Below are 20,142 nucleotides of genomic sequence, written 5' to 3' on the forward strand. Positions count from 1 at the left end.
CAACAATGAATTTTAGATGGTCAGATGACCTATATGAATTTGGGCAACTAGGGTTAAGAATGCGAGTCTGGAGCTTGGGAGGGAGGTAGGACTTGCCATGCAGGTCTGGCGTATCTGTGTAGAGCCGGTTGCTGAGGCAGTGAGGTTCAAGGAGAAAGGAATCATAAAGAAAGACTAGGAATAAACAAACACCCTTGAGGAGTGCTGTCTTTAAGAGGGCAAGCAGAGGGGGGATATCAAGAAGGAAGATGAGAAAATATTGTGAAGCAGAGGATGAACAGAAGGACACAGCTCATGATGGCTAGAGTGTAGCAAGTCATGCCAAGGAAGGGCTAGGCAAGGATATGCCAGAGAATCTTTTTCTTTATAGAAATCATCAATTCTTTTCTTGAAAATTGATTTTTTAATTTACACTTCATTCTAAAAAGTGGTCCCACTTCTCTTTTAACATAACTTATTTAAAAACATTTATAATTACTCAGAATTTTCTCAATTTTGCAGTTTCATGATCAGCCTCCAAAAAGTTGTGCTAGTGTGTGTTCAGAATTCATTAAAATCTATCCAGCATTTCCACTTAAGTGCTTCAATATGTATGAAAAAATGTCACTTGAATTCTCTTTGATGGTAAAGTTGAACATCCTTGTCTTTGTCATCCTAAAGCTGTTCTTTTCAGAGAGCCAAATCCCATCAGATTGCTCCATGTCTGTATTTGAGAAGGAAAGTTAGAATCATTTTGTCTAACTGCAACAGATTATCTTCTGAATATTTATCCCAACCTATTGATGAAGTGCTCCTGTGTTCTTAGTGAACTGGTTTCATTTGGGAGCTCTTGTAATAATGGTGCATGGTTCTTGGAATGATCTCAAAATATTCCCCTCTTTCTCTTTCACACTGAAGAGCAGGTTCATCCCCACAGGATGTTAACAAGTGTGTTTAGCTTATAACCCTTCTAGAATCATCCTCCTCAAGTGGGCCCACAAAACTCTCATTTGCATCAGTGTCCACCTGGTTGGAATTCATGTTGTCTCCTTCAGGATCTTGTTGTGAAGGTTTTAGTTTTCCCCTGCCATGATCATTAAAGGAATATTGTTTAGAGCTGTGAATATTTCCTTAATGAAAGTTTCTTATTTTAAAATGTCTGAGTCTCTTTCATGGAAGGCAGCCTTATCAGGATCTGAGGGAACTTCAGCAGAACATGGTGGTGTTTGTTGTAAAACATCCACATTAGAAAATTCTAAGTCTCTAAGTGAGCAATGCCATTCTGCTGCCTTGGATTGAAAAGCTGTGTCATAATTATAAGTAAACATGCCCGGAATCTTATCCCCTAAGGGACTATTCCCCAGTGACCTGGGCCAGGGTGATGGGCCCTCAGATCTGTCAGTGTCAGAGGCATTTTCCAGATGAGTCTTGTACACACCAGAGTCTGGAGTGGAAATGAGAGATTTTTCAAAGTGATCTTCCTGATTCTTGCATTTCCCTGGAATTGTTTGGAAGGTGACATTGTCCTCAAGACTGTCTATAGCCGTCACATTGTCCTTGCTTGCCCCTGAGCTCTCGTCCTGCAGGGGCTCCTCGTCAGGTGCTGCCTCTTCAGTCTTGCTCCTCGCACCTTCTGAACTTATGGAGCTCAGAGTGAACAGAGACCCCTCATCAGAGTCACAGTCACTCTCCAACTCACAGCAAGTGTCAGAAAGAGTGGATTTCTGCACTGGTTCCTTGTTAGCAGGAGTGATATCCAGGCCACCATCCCATCTTGGAGGAAAGACTGATGGGTCCGTGTCTCTTGGGTCACCGTGTGGAACCTCGCTGTAGTGGGCTGAAAGTGCTCCCTCAGCTCTTGCCCCCGAGAGCCTTGGCTGCTGTATGCTCAGCAAATCAATGGACGAACTCACTTGCCTTTCCTTAGAAAATTCCATCTGCAAGTCCCAAAGTGACTGTTCAGTGCCCCCTCTTTCCTTACTGTCTCCAATCCTCTGTGCTTCTGCATGTGTTAGCATTTTACAGAGGGAAGCTGTCATTTCTCCGGAGAGGGACGGGTCTAATTCATTGGAATAATAACAGCTTGAGCCAGAGACAGCGTGAGAGGAGCCAGAGACAGCACGAGACGTGCCAGCTACAGAAGAGACGCCCACTGAATGTGCACTGAGAGACTCTTCCTGGGCCACAGTTTCATAAGTCAGTTCTCCAAGAACATCATTCCTATGGATGTGATCCTGTGTTGCTGACATTAGTTCATGGTTACCAGCATGTGGGTATCTCTGGAGAATGGAATAGACTGCACTATCATTTCCACTTCCTGTCCCGGTGTTGTCCCCGCACTGTCCTGAGCTCTGCGGACTGCCAGGATCCTTCCTGCTGCTTCCCAGAGTTCTATCAGGAATTATGGTGGCATGTGAGTGTGGCTGTGTCGCCCAGAAAGGGGTCTGGTTCTTGTAGAGGCTTAGATGAGGAAATGCTTGGCGCAGATGGGACTCTGGGTGTGGTGTGTGCCCCACAGCTTGGATGTCATCGTAAAAGCCCTCGTTTGAACACGCGTTGTCCAGGCTAGGGCTTTTGTTCTGGCACTTTTGTTGCCACAGTCTGTCAACATAAGGCCTTGTGAAAGCCCCCAGGCAGAAGGCGACAAGGAATGTGATGAACACTGACAGGCACACTGCCAGAGCCAGGTCCTGGGGAGCGTCCTCCTTTCTGCCAGCAGCCTGCACATCGCGCGTGCTTCTAACACTCCTTGGCAGCCATCTCTGCTTCTCCCTGAGACCAGAGCTGGTCCTTGCCTTCTTCCCCAGAGTGGAAACACCCATGTGCCTTCCTCCCTGGGGCCTCTCTGCTTTGCTCCTTATGAGGCTTTTCTCGGGATGCAGATGAATGGGAGGAAGGCTGGTTTCCCTGGAAATCCTGCTCTGGGGAGTACCCCCATTGGCCTCCTCACTCCCTGAAAGTGGGATTAAAAAAATACACATTAAGCAAACATTGAAATAAGATTGCAGGGACTTTTCTTCTTTCTTTTTTTCAGAATTGGGGTCTCTGTGACCCAGCATGGAGAGGGGTGGCACAATCATAACTCACTGAAGCCTCAGACTCCTGGGCTCAAGCGATCCTCCTACTTCAGCCCCCAGAGTAGCTGGGACTACAGGTGTGTGCCACCACGCCTGGGCTGCTTTTTTTTTATTTTCCATTTTACAGAGACAAGGGTTGTAACTACGTTGCCAAGGCTGGTCTCAAACTCTTGGCATCAAGCGATTCTTGTTCCTTGGCCTCCTGAACAGCTGGGACTACAGGTGTGAGCCACTGCCCCCAGCTCCAGATTCTAGGGGTTTCAGAAGCTTCTGTGAGTCCTCCTCAGTCCTTATCTAGCTACATGTTAAAGTGTACATTACATCATGATCAGCAGTTTAAAAATATTGTTCATTCATTCGTTTTTGTTTAATGCCAACAGCATGTTTATGGTTGTATGCATTTATACATGGCTATCAGGCTGAGGTCTGTTGCTGAGAGGTCCTGGACGTTGTATGTACCTTAGGCTTTCTGCCTCACTGCTGCCTGTGGGAGGAAGAAGCCAGACTAGAGGGACAGCCACATGTACATGGCTTCTCCTTCCTCCATAATCTTACCTACTCCATGTACTAGTAAACAGCAAAAATATTCCGTTTTCTTTATTGGTTCCTGACATTTCGCTCTCTACCCTCAGAATGTCAGTTGTGGAGTGAAACAAATGTAGCTGATGACATTAAGACTTCTCTCTGATCTTCATGAACTTCCTCTAAACCTGGTAGGCATGGCCATGTTCCTACTTGAATGGCAGTCCTGAATAGAACAGAATCTATGACTCATTTTTTTTCATGGACTTTTTTTTATATATATATATGAGGTTGAGATTTAGCCAAGGTAGTTAATGTAAAAAAAAGCTTCCCAGAATGTTCAACCCCAGTAACATATTCCAGCACTTTGGGAGAGGGGCAAGGAACAAATCAAAGGAAAATATGCTTTTGTAATATGTGTGTGTGTTTTGTGTATGTAGAGGATCACACCTTTATAATGTTAGCAAACATCTAAAATAATTATATTTCTAATTTTAAAAGTTCTTTCTTTAATAGGTTATTTGTTAGGAATTTGGATAAAACTGTGACATTAAATTTTACTCAATTTTTAATTCTTGTCTAATGCCAACAGCCTGTCTAGGGTTCTTGAGAATAAAGTTTAGTGTGTCAGAACAAAACTCTCTTCTAGTGGAATTCCTCCTTTTGACCAAATCCAATTGATGCTGAGTGAGTTGAACTGTGTTTCTTTGACCACATGAAGAAAATAACTGATGAACTGAGGAAAACAGTTATTTGGCACCAGTGATTTTTCTATGACACAGACTGACTAATGCCAAGGATCAGCACTTTTGCTTTCAGGGGGACTGTCATTATTTCAAATGAGACTAAAATGTTTATGTGCATTTTTCAGTATAAACGGAGCCTTTCAGAGAGACGTTACTGACTTACCTATACACCTGTTGCAAATGACATTCCACGTTTTCCTCCAGGATTCAGAAATAAAATTTTGAAAGACTGTCACACTATCATCACACTGCCAGTGATTATCAGCCAAGTCAACCACTAGATGGGGAAATTCTAAAGCTATGATCATCATTGGTAGGATGGTGGACAGATCATTGTTGCTGAGGTCTATGACCTGTTTGAGAAGAAAGAAGTTTAGGATGGTCTGTGGATAAAGACATTTAGAGATAAAATAAATAAGTTACAGAAAAATACTGTTTATGTCTCTGTGGAGGCAATATGGATTTGACACTGGTTTACAAGTCACGGAATAGTGGGTTTTAAGTCTCTGTTCTACCCCTAAAAAGTTTACAAGTCTTGACAAATTGTTTACTTTCTATAAGCCTCCCTCCCAGGGTTGCTGGAAGCATTAAATGTATGTGAAAGCTTTAAGTATCATGCCTATATTTGACGCTTAATCATTTTCTCTTCCTTCTTTCCTAAGTGTAATTTGTATTGTTAAATAAAACCTAGATGCTCATGTTATCAAGGTCTAGAATTGGATACCAGGTCAAGAATTTCTAGAACTACACCAATCTTAAAAGCAGCAGAAAATACTGGATGATGAAAATGTAGAACACAGAACTGTGGTTGACCAGAAATCTTATTTATTTATTTTTTCTGGTAGAGATGAAATCTCACTATGTTGCTTAATTGGACTCAAATTCCTGGGCTCCAGTAATCCTCCCAAGGCCTTGGCCTCCCAAAATGCTGGAATTACAGGCATGCACCTGGCCTCAAAGAGAGGTCTTTTGAATCAAATATTATCTCAAGAGTAGTAATACATTTCTCTGCATCCGTGGCTATTCAGTACATGCAGTATGACTAATTTTTCTAGTCTGATCAGAAATCAAGGGGAAAGGGGAACAAGAAGGATCCAGTGTCTCTAGAAACAGAAAGCAGGATCTGTATACGTCGGACATGACAGGAGCATGACATAGCAGGGAAAGCACAGTTAGGAGGAGCTTTAGCTGCCATTTGCAGAGCCCTGCTGGGTCCCAGATATGCCAGTAGGTACTTCACATACATGACCTCTGATCTTAACAATTTCCTCATTTTCACCTATTATACAGAGGAAGAAGCTGGGTTAAGTCACACAGTATATCCTACATAGACCCTAGCACCTAGTACACAGCAGGTACTGTGTAAACAACAGAAAGGAAGGAAGGAATGAATGAAATGGTAGAGCTGAGATCTGATCTGGCTTCATAGTTGTGTGCCTTCCACTGCAGAACATACCCTCTTGGAGTCTGAGCCCCTGCAGCACTTGAGTGAAGGAAGGGCTGTGTTGAGGAGGCCTGGGGCAGAGGCACCAGAGTGGCTCATGAGGTTTGGCGAGAGGCAGGTGGTTATTAGGAGAAGAGAAAATCATAAAAATGAAAATACAGTCCTTGCTTTCAAAAAAGAGGATGATGAATAAAAGCTAGAAAGGCTGACTGTTATCAAGGCCAATTGTTTTATAGACACCTGGGAAAAATCAGCACTTACGTTTTGGGTTATGTAAATTCCTAAAGAAGGGCTTATTCAAGCAAATAATCAAACAATGCCACAAACAAGACCATTACATACAGAATCACAATTTTTTTGTGAATTTGGGTAGTAAGCGTGAATTTTCCATTAATGAATAGCCAAGCAGTGTTGACTCTCAAAAGAAGGTTGCCAGAAATTGGAGGTAGGAGACTGTGGGATTGGAAAGAAAAAATATTTGGCTTTAGCCTCATCTTGGTGAGGATCAGTAGCTTTCTTATATATTGCTTGACAACAGATTGAAATATTCTGATGTTTTTCAGGTAATTATTTTCTTTTAAGTGCATGTCTGCATTTATTTTTTGTCCTAGCATCTTATTATATTACAAATAATGGAACCAAAAGCAAAACTGGAGGGAGGATAGAAAAATTAATAAAATGACTCAGGAGGAACAATTTCTGAGAGAGGAGTAAAACAGAATGGTACAATTTGGCTAAAGAAATACCCATCTATCAGCATTTGAAAGGGGTATACATTATGGAAAGATTGGGAGAAACATATATAATATTGCTTCACAAATCACTGCATTTAAGAATGGGATAAGATTAGGAAAAGAAGTGCTAATTTGAAATGTCAGTGAAACTTATTTCATCCATCAAAGCATGGTGATGAATTTATGCTTGAAAAATCTATCTGGCTTCTGAAAAGATTTCCACATGGGAAATCACATAGAATAGTGCAAGTATTAAATTCATTGCCCAGAAGAAAACAACATCCATTTTGATATTCAGCATTTTTGGTACCAAATATGTTCATCATGTTCCAAAACCAGTTTTTAGAGATATTGCCAAACATGCAGAAGGGATATTAGAGGAGAAGAAATGGTATGATTCTAGGGCAGTTACAGTGCATTGAGAATTACAGCTGTATATAAAACATCCTCGAGGTTGACTTTTAGTCTGGCTGTGGCATCCATTACCTGTGAGCTGCAGAAGACTCATAGAGCACAATAAAATGCACAGGAAATACAACAGATGAAGGGCAAATTACATTTACAAGGAGTATACAATATACTACCGATTAACTACCAAATTAGGTGGACCTTTCCATCTGTCCTCATGACTACTGTAGCAGACACACTCTAGGATGGTCTCCAATGATCCTGCCTCCTTGGTGATCAGGCCCTTGAGTACTCTCCTCCCCTTGGGTGCAGGCAGGACCAGTGATTTGTTTCTAACCAACAGACTATGGAAAACAATGGAATGCCACTTCCATGATGACATTTATGAAGAATTATAACATTCTTGCTAGCAGACTCTCTCCCTCACTGGCTCTGAAACAAGCTGCCATATTGTGAACTGCCCTATGGAGAGGCCCACATGGCATAGAACTGAAGGCAGGCTTTGTCCAACAGCCAGCAAGAAATTGAGCCCTTACTCCAGCAGCCCACAAAGAACTGAACCCTGCCGACGGCCACATGAACTTGGAAGAGAACCCTTTTCTAGCTGGGCTTTTCAGTTAGATGCTAGCCTTTGCCAGCACTTTGATTGCAGCCTCTTGAGAGACCCTTAAGTGGAGACCCCAGGCAAGCCATGCCTGGATTCCTGTCTCATAGAAATTGTGAGATAATCTATGTGTGTGGTTTTAAGTTCGTAAGTTTGTAGTAATGTATTATGCAGCAATAGATAACTAATACTCCTATCCATGTCCATCACCAATTTATTCATTCCTTTGTTTATTTGATAAGTATTTTAAAATATGTGTTAGGTACCAGGCATATGCTAAGCATGGGAAAAGAAAACAGATACGATGTATGTCCTCAAAGAGTTTACCATAGGGTAGAAGGGTGTGAGGGCACAGGCATTAACAACTAATCATACCTAAAACTAAGTAATTTCAGCTGGGACAAGTGCAATGAGAGGAAATGTATAGCATATTATAAGTGTTTAGGAAGGGGAATTAATTTAATCTGGAGGCCCAGGGAAGGCCTCCATGAGGAAATAATATTTTAGCAAAACTGACAGGATTAACAGAAGTTGGCTCCAGGCAAAGGACCAGCAAGTGGGGAGGAGTTGAAGTGAAAACAGAGGCAGGAGTGCAGACAGCCAGGGAAGAGGCTTGAAAGGAGACTGGAGAGGCAGTCAGGGGTCAGATCCTTGCAGTGAAATCTTGGAAGGGTTTTAACCAAGAAGTGGCAGAATCAGATTTCTATGTTAAAAGAGCAGGAGACAGTGGCCATTTTAAAATTTCTATACACAGACTACATTTATAAAGTGCTTACTGTATTCTAAGCACTGCTCTAAGCACTGTATATGTATTAAAACAATTCTCACAAAACTCTGAGAGGAACTAAATTATCTTCATTTTTCAGAAGAGAAAAGTGAAACACAGAGAGATTTGATAACTTGCTTAAGATACTGTGGCTGGAAAGTGGCTGAGGTTAAGTTTAAGCGCAGGCAGCTGGCTCAAGACCACACTCCCCATCACTGCTTCACTAGTCTCCCTTCTGCAGAAGAGGGATTCCAGGAGCCATTCTGGTTGGAAGTGGGGAGTTGGAGGCTTATCTTGCAGCTATGCCTAAATAGCACTTTGCAGAACACTGGGAAAACCTGTTTTCTATGTTGGCATTGCTTAATATGATAGCCACACCAATAGATGACTAACACACCTATCCATGTCCATCAGCCACTTATTCATTCCTTTGTTCATTTAACAAGTATTTAAACATATGTATCAGGTACCAGGCATATGCTAAGCACTGGAAAACAAAACACATATCATATATGTACTCAAAGAGCTTAAACGTGGCTATCGAGCAATTAAAACAAGGGTGGTCCAAACTGGGATGTATGGTAAGTGCAAAATATCCACCAGGTTTTGAAGACTTACTATGAAAAGGGGATATGGGGGGGTGCACCCAAGATGGCCGAATAGGAACAGCTCCAGCCTCCAGCTCCCAGCGTGAGTGACACAGAAGACGGGTGATTTCTGCATTTTCAACTGAAGTACCGGGTTCATCTCACTGGGGCATGTCAGACAGTTGGAACTGGTCTGCGGCTGCAGCCCGACCAGTGAGAGCTGAAGCAGGGCGAGGCATCGCCTCACCTGGGAAGTGCAAGGGGGAAGGGAATTCCTTTTCCTAGCCAAAGGAAATTGAGACACACAACACCTGGAAAATCGGGTAATTCCCACCCTAATACTGTGCTTTACCAAGGGTCTTAGCAAACGGCACACCAGGAGATTATATCCCACACCTGGCAGGGAGGGTCCCATGCCCACAGGGCCTCCCTCATTGCTAGCACAGCAGTCTGAGATCTAACTGCAAGGCGGCACCGAGGCTGGGGGAGGGGTGCCCACCATTGCTGAGGCTTAAGTAGGTAAACAAAGCCACTAGGAAGCTCGAATTGGGTGGATCCCACCACAGCTCAAGAAGGCCGGCCTGCCTCTGTAGACTCCTCCTCTGGGGACAGGTCATAGCTAAACAAAAAGCAGCAGAAACCTCGGCAGAGGTAAATGCCCCTGTCTGACAGCTTTGAAGAGAGCAGTGGATCTCCCAGCATGGAGGTTGAGATCTGAGAATGGACAGACTGTCTGCTCAAGTGGGTCCCTGACCCCTGAGTAGCCTAACTGGGAGACATCCCCCACTAGGTGCAGACCAACACCTCACATCTCACACGGTGGGGTACACCCCTGAGACGAAGCTTCCAGAGCAAGAATCAGACAGCAACACTCACTGTTCAGCAATATTCTATCTTCTGCAGCCTCCGCTGTTGCTACCCAGGCAAACAGGGTCTGGAGTGGACCTCAAGCAAACTCCAACAGACCTACAGCTGAGGGTCCTGATTGTCAGAAGTAAAACTAACAAACAGAAAGGACACCCACACCAAAACCCCATCAATATGTCACCATCATCAAAGACCAAAGGCAGATAAAACCACAAAGATGGGGAAAAAGCAGTGCAGAAAAGCTGGAAATTCAAAAAATCAGAGTGCATCTCCGCCTCCAAAGGAACGCAGCTCATCGCCAGCAACAGAACAAAGCTGGATGGAGAATGACTTTGACAAGTTGAGAGAAGAAGGCTTCAGTCAATAAAACTTCTCAGAGCTAAAGGAGGAACTATGTAACCAGTGCAAAGAAACTAAAAACCTTGAAAAAAGATTTGACCAATGGCTAACTAGAATAATCAATGTAGAGAAGTCCTTAAAACAATTGATAGAGATGAAAAACATAACACGAGAACTACGTGACAAATGCACAAGCTTCAGTAACCGACTCGATCAACTGGAAGAAAGAGTATCAGCGATTGAAGATCAAATGAATGAAATGAAGTGAGAAGAGAAGTGTAGAGAAAAAAGAGTAAAAAGAAATGAACAAAGTCTCCAAAAAATATGGGATTATGTGCAAAGACCAAATCTATGTCTGATTGGGGTGCCTGAAAGTGACGGGGACAATGGAACCAAGTTGGAAAACACTCTGCAGGATATCATCCAGGAGAACTTCCCCAACCTAGTAAGGCAGGCCAACATTCAAATTCAGGAAATACAGAGAACACAACAAAGATACTCCTCGAGAAGAGCAACTCCAAGACACATAATTGTCAGATTCACCAAAGTTGAAATGAAGGAAAAAATGTTAAGGGCAGCCAGAGAGAAAGGTCGGGTTACACACAAAGGGAAGCCCATCCGACTAACAGCAAATCTCTCAGCAGAAACTCTACAAGCCAGAAGAGAGTGGGGGACAATATTCAACATTCTTAAAGAAAAGAATTTTAAACCCAGAATTTCATATCCAGCCAAACTAAGTTTCATAAGTGAAGGAGAAATAAAATCCTTTACAGACAAGCAAATGCTTAGAGATTTTGTCACCACCAGGCCAGCCCTACAAGAGATCCTGAAGGAAGCACTAAACATGGAAAGGAACAACACATACCAGCCATTGCAAAAACATGTCGAAATGTACAGTTCATTGATGCTAGGAAGAAACTGCATCAACTAGCGAGCAAAGAAACCAGCTAATATCATAATGACAGGATCAAGTTCACATATAACAATATTAATCTTAAATATAAATGGACTAAATGGTCCAATTAAAAGACACAGACTGGCAAATTGGATAAAGAGTCAAGACCCATCCATTTGCTGTATTCAGGAGACCCATCTCACATGCAGAGACACACATAGACTCAAAATAAAGGGATGGAGGAAGATCTACCAAGCAAATGGAGAACAAAAAAAAGCAGGGGTTGCAATCCTAGTCTCTGATAAAACAGACTTTAAACCATCAAAGCTCAAAAGAGACAAAGAAGGCCATTACATAATGGTAAAGGGATTAATTCATCAGGGAGAGCTACCTATCCTAAATATATATGCACACAATACAGGAGCACCCAGATTCATAAAACAAGTCCTTAGAGACTTACAAAGAGACTTAGACTCCCATATAATAATAATGGGAGACTTCAACACTCCACTGTCAACATTAGAGAGATCAATGAGACAGAAAGTCAACAAGGATATCCAGGAATTGAACTCAACTCTGCACCAAGTGGACCTAATAGACATCTACAGAACTCTCCACCCCAAATAAACAGAATATACATTCTTCTCAGCACCACATCGCATTTATTCCAAAATTGACCACAGTTGGAAGTAAAGCACTCCTCCGCAAATGTAAAATAACAAAATTATAACAAACTGTCTCTCAGACCACAGTGCAATCAAACTAGAACTCAGGATTAAGAAACTCAATCACAACTGCTCAACTACATGGAAACTGAATAACCTGTTCCTGAATAACTACTGGGTACATAATGAAATGAAGGCAGAAATAAAGATGTTCTTTGAAACCAATGAGAACAAAGATACAACATACCAGAATCTCTGGGACACATTTAAAGCAGTGTGTAGAGGGAAATTTATAGCACTAAATGCCCACAACAGAAAGCTGGAAAGATCTAAAATTGACACCCTAACATCACAATTAAAAGAACTAGAGAAGCAAGAACAAACACATTCAAAAGCTAGCAGAAGGCAAAAAATAACTAAGATCGCAGCAGAACTGAAGGAGATAGAGACACAAAAAACCCTCCAAAAAATCAATGAATCCAGGCACTGGTGTTTTGAAAAGATCAACAAAATTGATAGACCCCTAGCAAGACAAATAAAAAAGAAAAGAGAGAAGAATCAAATAGACGCAATAAAAAATGATAAAGGGGATATCGCCACTGACCCCACAGAAATACAAACTACCATCAGAGAAGACTATAAACACCTCTACGCAAATAAACTGGAAAATCTAGAAGAAATGGATAATTTCCTGGACACTTACACTCTCCCAAGACTAAACCAGGAAGAAGTTGAATCCCTGAATGGACTTATAGCAGGCTCTGAAATTGAGGCAATAATTGATAGCCTACCAATGACAAAAAATCCAGGACGAGACAGATTCATAGCTGAATTCCACCAGAGATACAAGGAGGAGTTGGTACCATTCCTTCTGAAACTATTCCAATCAATAGAAAAAGAGGAAATCCTCCCTAACTCATTTTACGAGGCTGACATCCTGATACCAAAGCCTGACAGAAATACAGCAGAAAAAGAGAATTTTAGACCAATATCCCTGATGAACATCAATGCAAAAATCCTCATTAAAATACTGGCAAACCGAATCCAGCAGCACTTCAAAAAGCTTATCCACCACGATCAAGTGGGCTTCATCCCTGGGATGCAAGGCTGGGTCAATATATGCAAATCAGTAAATGTAATTCAGCATATAAACAGAACTAAAGACAAAAACCACATGATTATCTCAATAGATGCAGAAAAGGCCTTTGACAAAATTCAACAGCCCTTCATGCTAAAAACGCTCAATAAATTTGGTATTGATGGAACGTATCTCAAAATAATAAGAGCTATTTATGACAAACCCACAGCCAATATCATACTGAATGGGCAAAAACTGGAAGCATTCCCTTTGAAAACTGGCATAAGACAGGGATGCCCTCTCTCACCACTCCTATTCAACATAGTGTTGGAAGTTCTGGCTAGGGCAATCAGGCAAGAGAAAGAAATCAAGGGTATTCAGTTAGGAAAAGAAGAAGTCAAATTGTCCCTGTTTGCAGATGACATGATTGTATATTTAGAAAACCCCATTGTCTCAGCCCAAAATCTCCTTAAGCTGATAAGCAGCTTCAGCAAAGTCTAAGGATACACAATTAATGTGCAAAAATCACAAGCATTCTTATACACCAGTAACAGAAAAACAGAGAGCCAAATCATGAATGAACTCCCATTCACAATTGCTTCAAAGAGAATAAAATACCTAGGAATCCAACTTACAAAGGATGTAAAGGACCTCTTCAAGGAGAACTACAAACCACTGCTCACTGAAATAGAGGAGGACACAAACAAATGGAAGAACATACCGTGCTCTTAGATAGGAAGAATCAATATTGTGAAAATGGCCATACTGCCCAAGGTAATTTATAGATTCAATGCCATCCCCATTAAGCTACCAATGAGTTTCTTCACAGAATTGGAAAAAACTGCTTTAAAGTTCATATGGAACCAAAAAAGAGCCCGCATTACCAAGACAATCCTAAGCCAAAAGAACAAAGCTGGAGGCATCACGCTACCTGACTTCAAACTGTACTGCAAGTTTACAGTAACCAAAACAGCATGGTGCTGGTACCAAAACAGAGATATAGACGAATGAAACAGAAGAGAGCCCTCAGAAATAATACCACACATCTACAGCCATCCGATCTTTGACAAACCTGACAAAAACAAGAAAAGGGGAAAGGATTCCCTATTTAGTAAATGGTGCTGGGTAAATTGGCTAGCCATAAGTAGAAAGCTGAAACTGGATCCTTTCCTTACTCCTTATACGAAAATTAATTCAAGATCTATTAGAGACCTAAAACCATAAAAACCCTAGAATAAAACCTAGGTAACACCATTCAGGACATAGGCATGGGCAAGGACTTCATGTCCAAAACACCAAAAGCAACGGCAACAAAAGTCAAAATTGACAAATGGGATCTAATTAAACTAAAGAGCTTCTGCACAGCAAAAGAAACTACCATCAGAGTGAACAGGCAACCTACAGAATGGGAGAAAATTTATGCAATCTACTCATCTGACAAAGGGCTAATACCCAGAACCTATGAAGAACTCAATCAAATTTACAAGAAAACAACAAACAACCCCATCAAAAAGTGGGCAAAGGACATGAATAGACACTTTTCAAAAGAAGACATTCATACAGCCAACAGACATGTGAAAAAATGCTCATCATCACTGGCCATCAGAGAAATGCAAATCAAAACCACAATGAGATATCATCTCACACCAGTTAGAATGGCAATCATTAAAAAATCAGGAAACAACAGGTGCTGGAGAGGATGTGGAGAAACAGGAACACTTTTACACTGTTGGTGGGACTGTAAATTGTTAAACCATTGTGGAAAACAGTATGGCGATTCCTCAAGGATCTAGAACTAGAAATACCATTTAACCCAGCCATCCCATTACTGGGGATATACCCAAAGGATTATAAGTCATGCTGCTATAAAGACACATGCACACGTATGTTTATCGTGGCACTATTCACAATAACAAAGACTTGGAATCAACCCAAATGCCCATCAGTGACAGACTGGATTAAGAAAATGTGGCACATATACACCATGGAATACTATGCAGCCATAAAAAAAGGATGAGTTCCTTTCCTTTGTAGGGACATGGATGCAGCTGGAAACCATTAGTCTCAGCAAACTATCGCAAGAACAGAAAACCAAACACCGCATGTTCTCACTCATAGGTGGGAATTGAACCATGAGATCACTTGGACACAGGAAGGGGAACATCACACACGGGGTCCTATTGTGGAGAGTGGGGGAAGGGGGAGGGATAGCATTAAGAGATATACGTAATGTAAATGACGAATTAATGGATGCAGCACACCAACATGGCACATGTATACATATGTAACAAACGTGCACGTTGTGCACATGTACTGTAGAACTTAAAGTGTAATAAAAAAAGGGGGATATAAAATATTTCATTAATAATTTCTATATTGATGACATGTAAAATATAATATTCAGTAAATAACACCACTAAGATGAAATTCACTTGTGTATTTTAACTTTTTCCGTCTAGCTACTAACATTTAAAACATTTCACTCTAACTACTAACATCTAACATTTAAAATTGCATGTGTGGCTCACATTCTATGTTTCTATTGAATGATGCTGGCCTATATAAAGAATGGGAGTTGTGGTGGAGGTTATGGAGATGGAGGACTAAAGACTCTTCCAAACCATCTCGTAGTGTTACACTGCAGGCCACTCCGGTGTTGCTAAAGGACCACTGAGAGGAGATTTTCCAACATTCTCCCAAAGGGAAGGGTGTGGAGAAAAGTGCTTGGAGGAGAAGGGGCTGAAGCTGCCAGACCTAGAACAGGGCTTCAGGAGTTCCTTACGCTTACAGCTATTGGCACCTTGGCAGATTAACTGCGATGTGCCAGAGACAGGAGCTATGGGGCCAAAATGTGACATAAATCTCCCCAATATGGGTTTGGACATTTAGAACTACATGTGGCACATGTGTTATACAAGTAGGGAAATATTATCATTATCATTTTTATTGTTTTGTGTCCAATTTTGAAATGGAAGCAACAGGGTCACTGGGTTTCAGAGGCCCATCTAGTCCTGGGTCGTTGACATCTTAGCATCAGCCAGGTTGGTTTACAGGGGCCTCCCCAAGTGTTCCATATTGCATAAGACCCCTGAGACCTTTCACCAATCTTGTAGCTTAGGGAGACAGCCTTACTAATAACTAAGATTTAATTTCTTGCCAACTGGTAAGTGGAATGTAGGAGTCGGATATAATTTGACTTAGAAAAATAATGTGTCAATTCTTGCTGTTGAGTATTATGTTGGAGTAAAATTCATGTGCCTTATTGTGGCCTTTGATTTTTGAGGCAAGAAAGAGACTTGAGCTCTTTAAGGGATCTTAAAATAGACTAATAGTTTTTGATTAATAGCCAGTACTACTGGACATGAAGAAACTCTTCAACAGAAATATGCTTCTAATGTAATTGCCCATGTGTCTTCCTTATTCAAATATTATAAAAATGATTTTAGAACCTGTAATTTTTTGAGGTCCTTGAAGGCTTGTGGGTGAATTTTGAATATCTTGTTGCTCTTTAAATAGAGATTCTCCAGTTGCAGGCAGTTGTGAAAATCAGACCACCCTATTTGCAATATCCCATTGAATGACAGATCCAAACTCTGCAATGACTTCAGTTTCCACAGTCCTGTTAAAATGAAAAAGTAAGTTAAAATCTAAACTGGTGAAATTTACTGCAGCACTGTTTGTAATGTTGAAAAATTGGAGACAACATTAAGAGTTCTCAACTGAGGTATTGCTAAACAAAGTATAGTATATTAATACTATGAAATAATATGTAATCTCAAAGGATAATGAGAGATCAACATGTAAACTGACTGAACAGGAAGAAAAAAGTTAAGTACAGAATAGTATAGAGTATAAGTCCAATGTCCTTGGGAAAAAGAGCCATATGCAAACACATACATAGATTTTGAGTGAGCAAGAAAAGGCCTGGCAGGAGATAAACTCAACTACTAGTAGTTACATTTAGGACTAGGATGATTGAGGGAAGTGAAGAGGGATAAGAAAAGAAACGTTGTTTTGAACACTTTTGAATTCTTTCTTTCAATGAGCATGTACTACTTTTAAAATAAGAGAATCACTTCTTCTCCAAGAAAACACCAAATGGCAGATGACGCCGGTGCAGCGAGGGGGGCGGCCCGGAGGCCCTGGTGGCCCTGGGGTGGGGAAGGGCGGTGGCTTCCGCGGAGGTTTCGGCAGTGGCATCCGGGGCTGGGGTCCCGGCTGTGGACGGGGTCCGGGCCGAGGCCGCTGAGCTCGCAGAGGCAAGGCCAAGGATAAGGAGTGGATGCCGGTCACCAAGCTGGGCCGCTTGGTCAAGGACATGAAGATCAAGTCCCTGGAGGAGATCTACCTCTTCTCCCTGCCCATTAAGGAATCTGAGATCATTGACTTTTTCTTGGGGGCTTCTCTCAAAGATGAGGTTTTGAAGATTATGCCGGTGCAGAAGCAGACCCATGCTGGCCAGCCCACCAGGTTCAAGGCCTTTGTTGCTATAGGGGACTACAATGGCCACGTCGGCCTGGGTGTTAAGTGCTCTAAGGAGGTGGCCACCGCCATCCGTGGGGCCATGATCCTGGCCAAACTCTCCATTGTCCCCATGCGCAGAGGCTACTGGGGGAACAAGATTGGCAAGCCCCACACCGTCCCTTGCAAGGTGACAGGCCGCTGTGGCTCTGTGCTGGTGCGCCTCATCCCTGCATCCAGGGGCACTGGCATCCTCTCAGCGCCTGTGCCCAAGAAGCTGCTCATGATGGCTGGTATAGATGACTGCTACACCTCAGCCCAGGGCTGCACTGCCACCCTGGGCAACTTCGCCGAGGCCATGTTTGATGCCATCTCTAAGACCTACAACTACCTGACCCCTGACCTCTGGAAGGAGACTGTGTTTACCAAGTCTCCCTATCAGGAATTCACTGACCACCTTGTCAAGACCCACACCAGAGTCTCCGTGCAGCGGACCCAGGCTCCAGCTGTGGCTACAACATAGGGTTTTTTATACAAGAAAAATAAAGTGAATTAAGCCTGAAAAAAAAAAAATAAGAGAATCAGTTAAAAACATAACCTTGATTGAAAGATATGAAAAATATTTATTTGACTGAACTATATAGTAAAACTAAATAATCTTGCTAAACAATAGAGGAAAAAAGTTGTTTTGATGCTTTATTTACATGGATAAATTCTTCCAGTTTTAAGATTTTTCTTATTCTATTTTTTTCTGAGGCAGAGTGTCACTCTGTCACCCAGGCTGGAGTGCGGTGGCACAATCCCCACTCATTGCAACTTCCACCTTCCAGGTTCAAGTGAGTCTTCTGCCTCAGCCTCCCGAGTAACTGGGATTATAAGTGCCTGCCACCATGCCAGGCTAATTTCTTTTTTTGTATTTTTGGTAGAGACGGGGTTTTACCATGTTTGTCAGGCTGGTCTTGAACTCCTGACCTCAAGTGATCCACCGCCTTGGCCTCCCAAAATACTGGGATTACAGGCATGAGCCACCACACCCGGCTGTCTTACGCTATTTTGTAGCCATGTCCTTTCTTGTAGCTACTTATTGTTGACATTATGACTATTTCCTAGGCATTCTTGTGTTTTCCAAAGGTAGTAAGTTATAGCTAGATTTTGTTTTCCAGCAAAATAATCAAATTGAATTTTGGTCTCTGCCTTTGTATTTCACTTGATTTCAGAGAGTAATCAGGAGGTCCATTTGGCACTGAAAATAAATAAAGGTTCAGAAGGAGGTGCTAGTCATAGCTGTCTCTCAAATTTCATTTCCCATATGGGTTTCAGAAGGAAATGTTTGCATTTTTACATTTCCTTCTGCTCTGTTCTTGCATGTAGCCTGTGTCTTTAATCAACAGAACAAGATCAGGTTGGTTCAATTACAGGAGGCTTTATTCCTTGCCTACTGTCTGCAAGCTACTTATTGTAAGATTGATTATACAGGGAGATGACTTAATTGAAATGGCTGCATCATCAAGATTGTCATATGTTCATTTAATTGTATACATGCTAAGCAAGAGATCATCAGGACAACGAATCGATCAAAACATTATGGGCAAGTCAGTCAGTGCTGAGGACAAGCATGGACAACATAGAATCTTTACTCTTAAAAGAGTTTAATCTGATCCAATGATAAGACATAAACTCAAGGTAAAGTTATTAGTTATACAGAGTAGTTCATCACATGGACCGTCCAACCATAAAATTAATTTTTATTTGTTTGTTTGCCTATCAGATGATCAAGTCCTCTCAGGGCAGAATTCACATCTTTGAACTTTTGCAATGCTTGGTGGAATATAGTATACATTCAATAGGCCAGAGGCCACCATGTCTGGCTTGCATAGAGATTTAAAAATCATTGTACTGACATTAAAAATTCAATAAAAATTTGCATTTCTGGCTTCTCTTAAGAAAACTGGAAGTTCTAATTGGCACAAGATGACATTTGGCTGGAGCTGAATGAAGGCTGCCTGCTGTCGACGAGGGTATGAGCTTATAGAAGATTATCATTTCTTTGTACTCATGTCTCTGTCAAAAACAAGAAAACAGACTGGGCACAGTGGATGATGCCTGTAATCCCAGCACTTCGGAGGCTGAGGCGGGTGAATCACTTGAGGTCAGGAGTTCAAGACCAGCCTGGGCAACATGGTGAAACCCTGTCTCTACTAAAAATACAAAAATTAGCCAGTGTGGTAGTGTTTGAGTCCGGGAGGCAGAGGTTGCAGTGAGTCGAGATCCATACCACTGTACTCCAGCTAGGGCAACAGAGTGAGACTCCGTCTCAAAAACAAACAAACAAAAAACAACAACAATGACAATGACAAAAAAACAGGAAAACAAAGGATAGGCCAAGAAGACTTTTTTTTTTTTTTTTTTTTTTAAATGGGAGAGAAGTAAGACATATTCAGCTTATTCTGGTAAAAAATATTTCCATATTGGTTTGGAAATGACCATTGCCGAAGTCCCTGTGCACTACCCTGCTGCCCTGAGCACTTACTTCAGTCTATCTTCTCCTTGCCCCCGGTCCAGCTGCACCTGGCTCCAGCACTACAGCCAGGAGGCATCCAACTGTGGAGCCCAGGCTGAAGGCCAGTTGTTAAATATTTTGAACATAACCTCTGGAGAAAAATGTTTCTTTGTGCATAGAAGCATATTCCTACATCTTTTAATATGCAAGCATGTGGGTCTGTCAGAAAAAAATGCAAAATAAGACACCAATATGAAAGAAGCTACAGCGTTCCTAACATTTTCAAGATACCTGCCTGGCCTATATAGGGATGCAAACTCATGATTCCTAAAATATCTCAGTGCTTAATTGAATTGAGTAAGTGCCCTAGGAGCTCAGTGGAGGCAGCGATCATGCCTAGCTTTAAAGTGACGGAAGAAATTATTTTTAAACTCCTAATTGTGTACTCTTTATGCTCTAAGCATTTCACA

The 20,142-nt window shown here is 41.7% G+C and overlaps 1 protein-coding gene and 1 pseudogene across 2 annotated transcripts in view; one reads left to right on the forward strand and one right to left on the reverse strand.

Annotated features, from left to right (window-relative positions):
* Positions 1 to 383: 383 nt before the first annotated feature.
* LRRC66 (leucine rich repeat containing 66) overlaps positions 384 to 20,142 on the reverse strand; it is a 31,622-nt gene continuing 11,863 nt past the window's right edge. The window contains exons 3-5 of the mRNA XM_003898904.4: positions 16,161 to 16,330; positions 4,488 to 4,677; positions 384 to 2,932 (exon numbers count right to left, since the gene is read on the reverse strand). Of these exons, the coding sequence (XP_003898953.3) occupies positions 1,125 to 2,932; positions 4,488 to 4,677; positions 16,161 to 16,330 (2,168 nt within the window). The 3' untranslated portion in view covers positions 384 to 1,124. The remainder of the gene's footprint in view (positions 2,933 to 4,487; positions 4,678 to 16,160; positions 16,331 to 20,142) is intronic.
* LOC108586002 lies at positions 16,639 to 17,728 on the forward strand (annotated as a pseudogene). The gene has a single exon (XR_001902647.3). The product of XR_001902647.3 is annotated as a 40S ribosomal protein S2 pseudogene (transcript).

Source organism: Papio anubis, chromosome 3 (assembly GCF_008728515.1).
Source record: "Papio anubis isolate 15944 chromosome 3, Panubis1.0, whole genome shotgun sequence".
Lineage (NCBI taxonomy): Eukaryota > Metazoa > Chordata > Mammalia > Primates > Cercopithecidae > Papio > Papio anubis.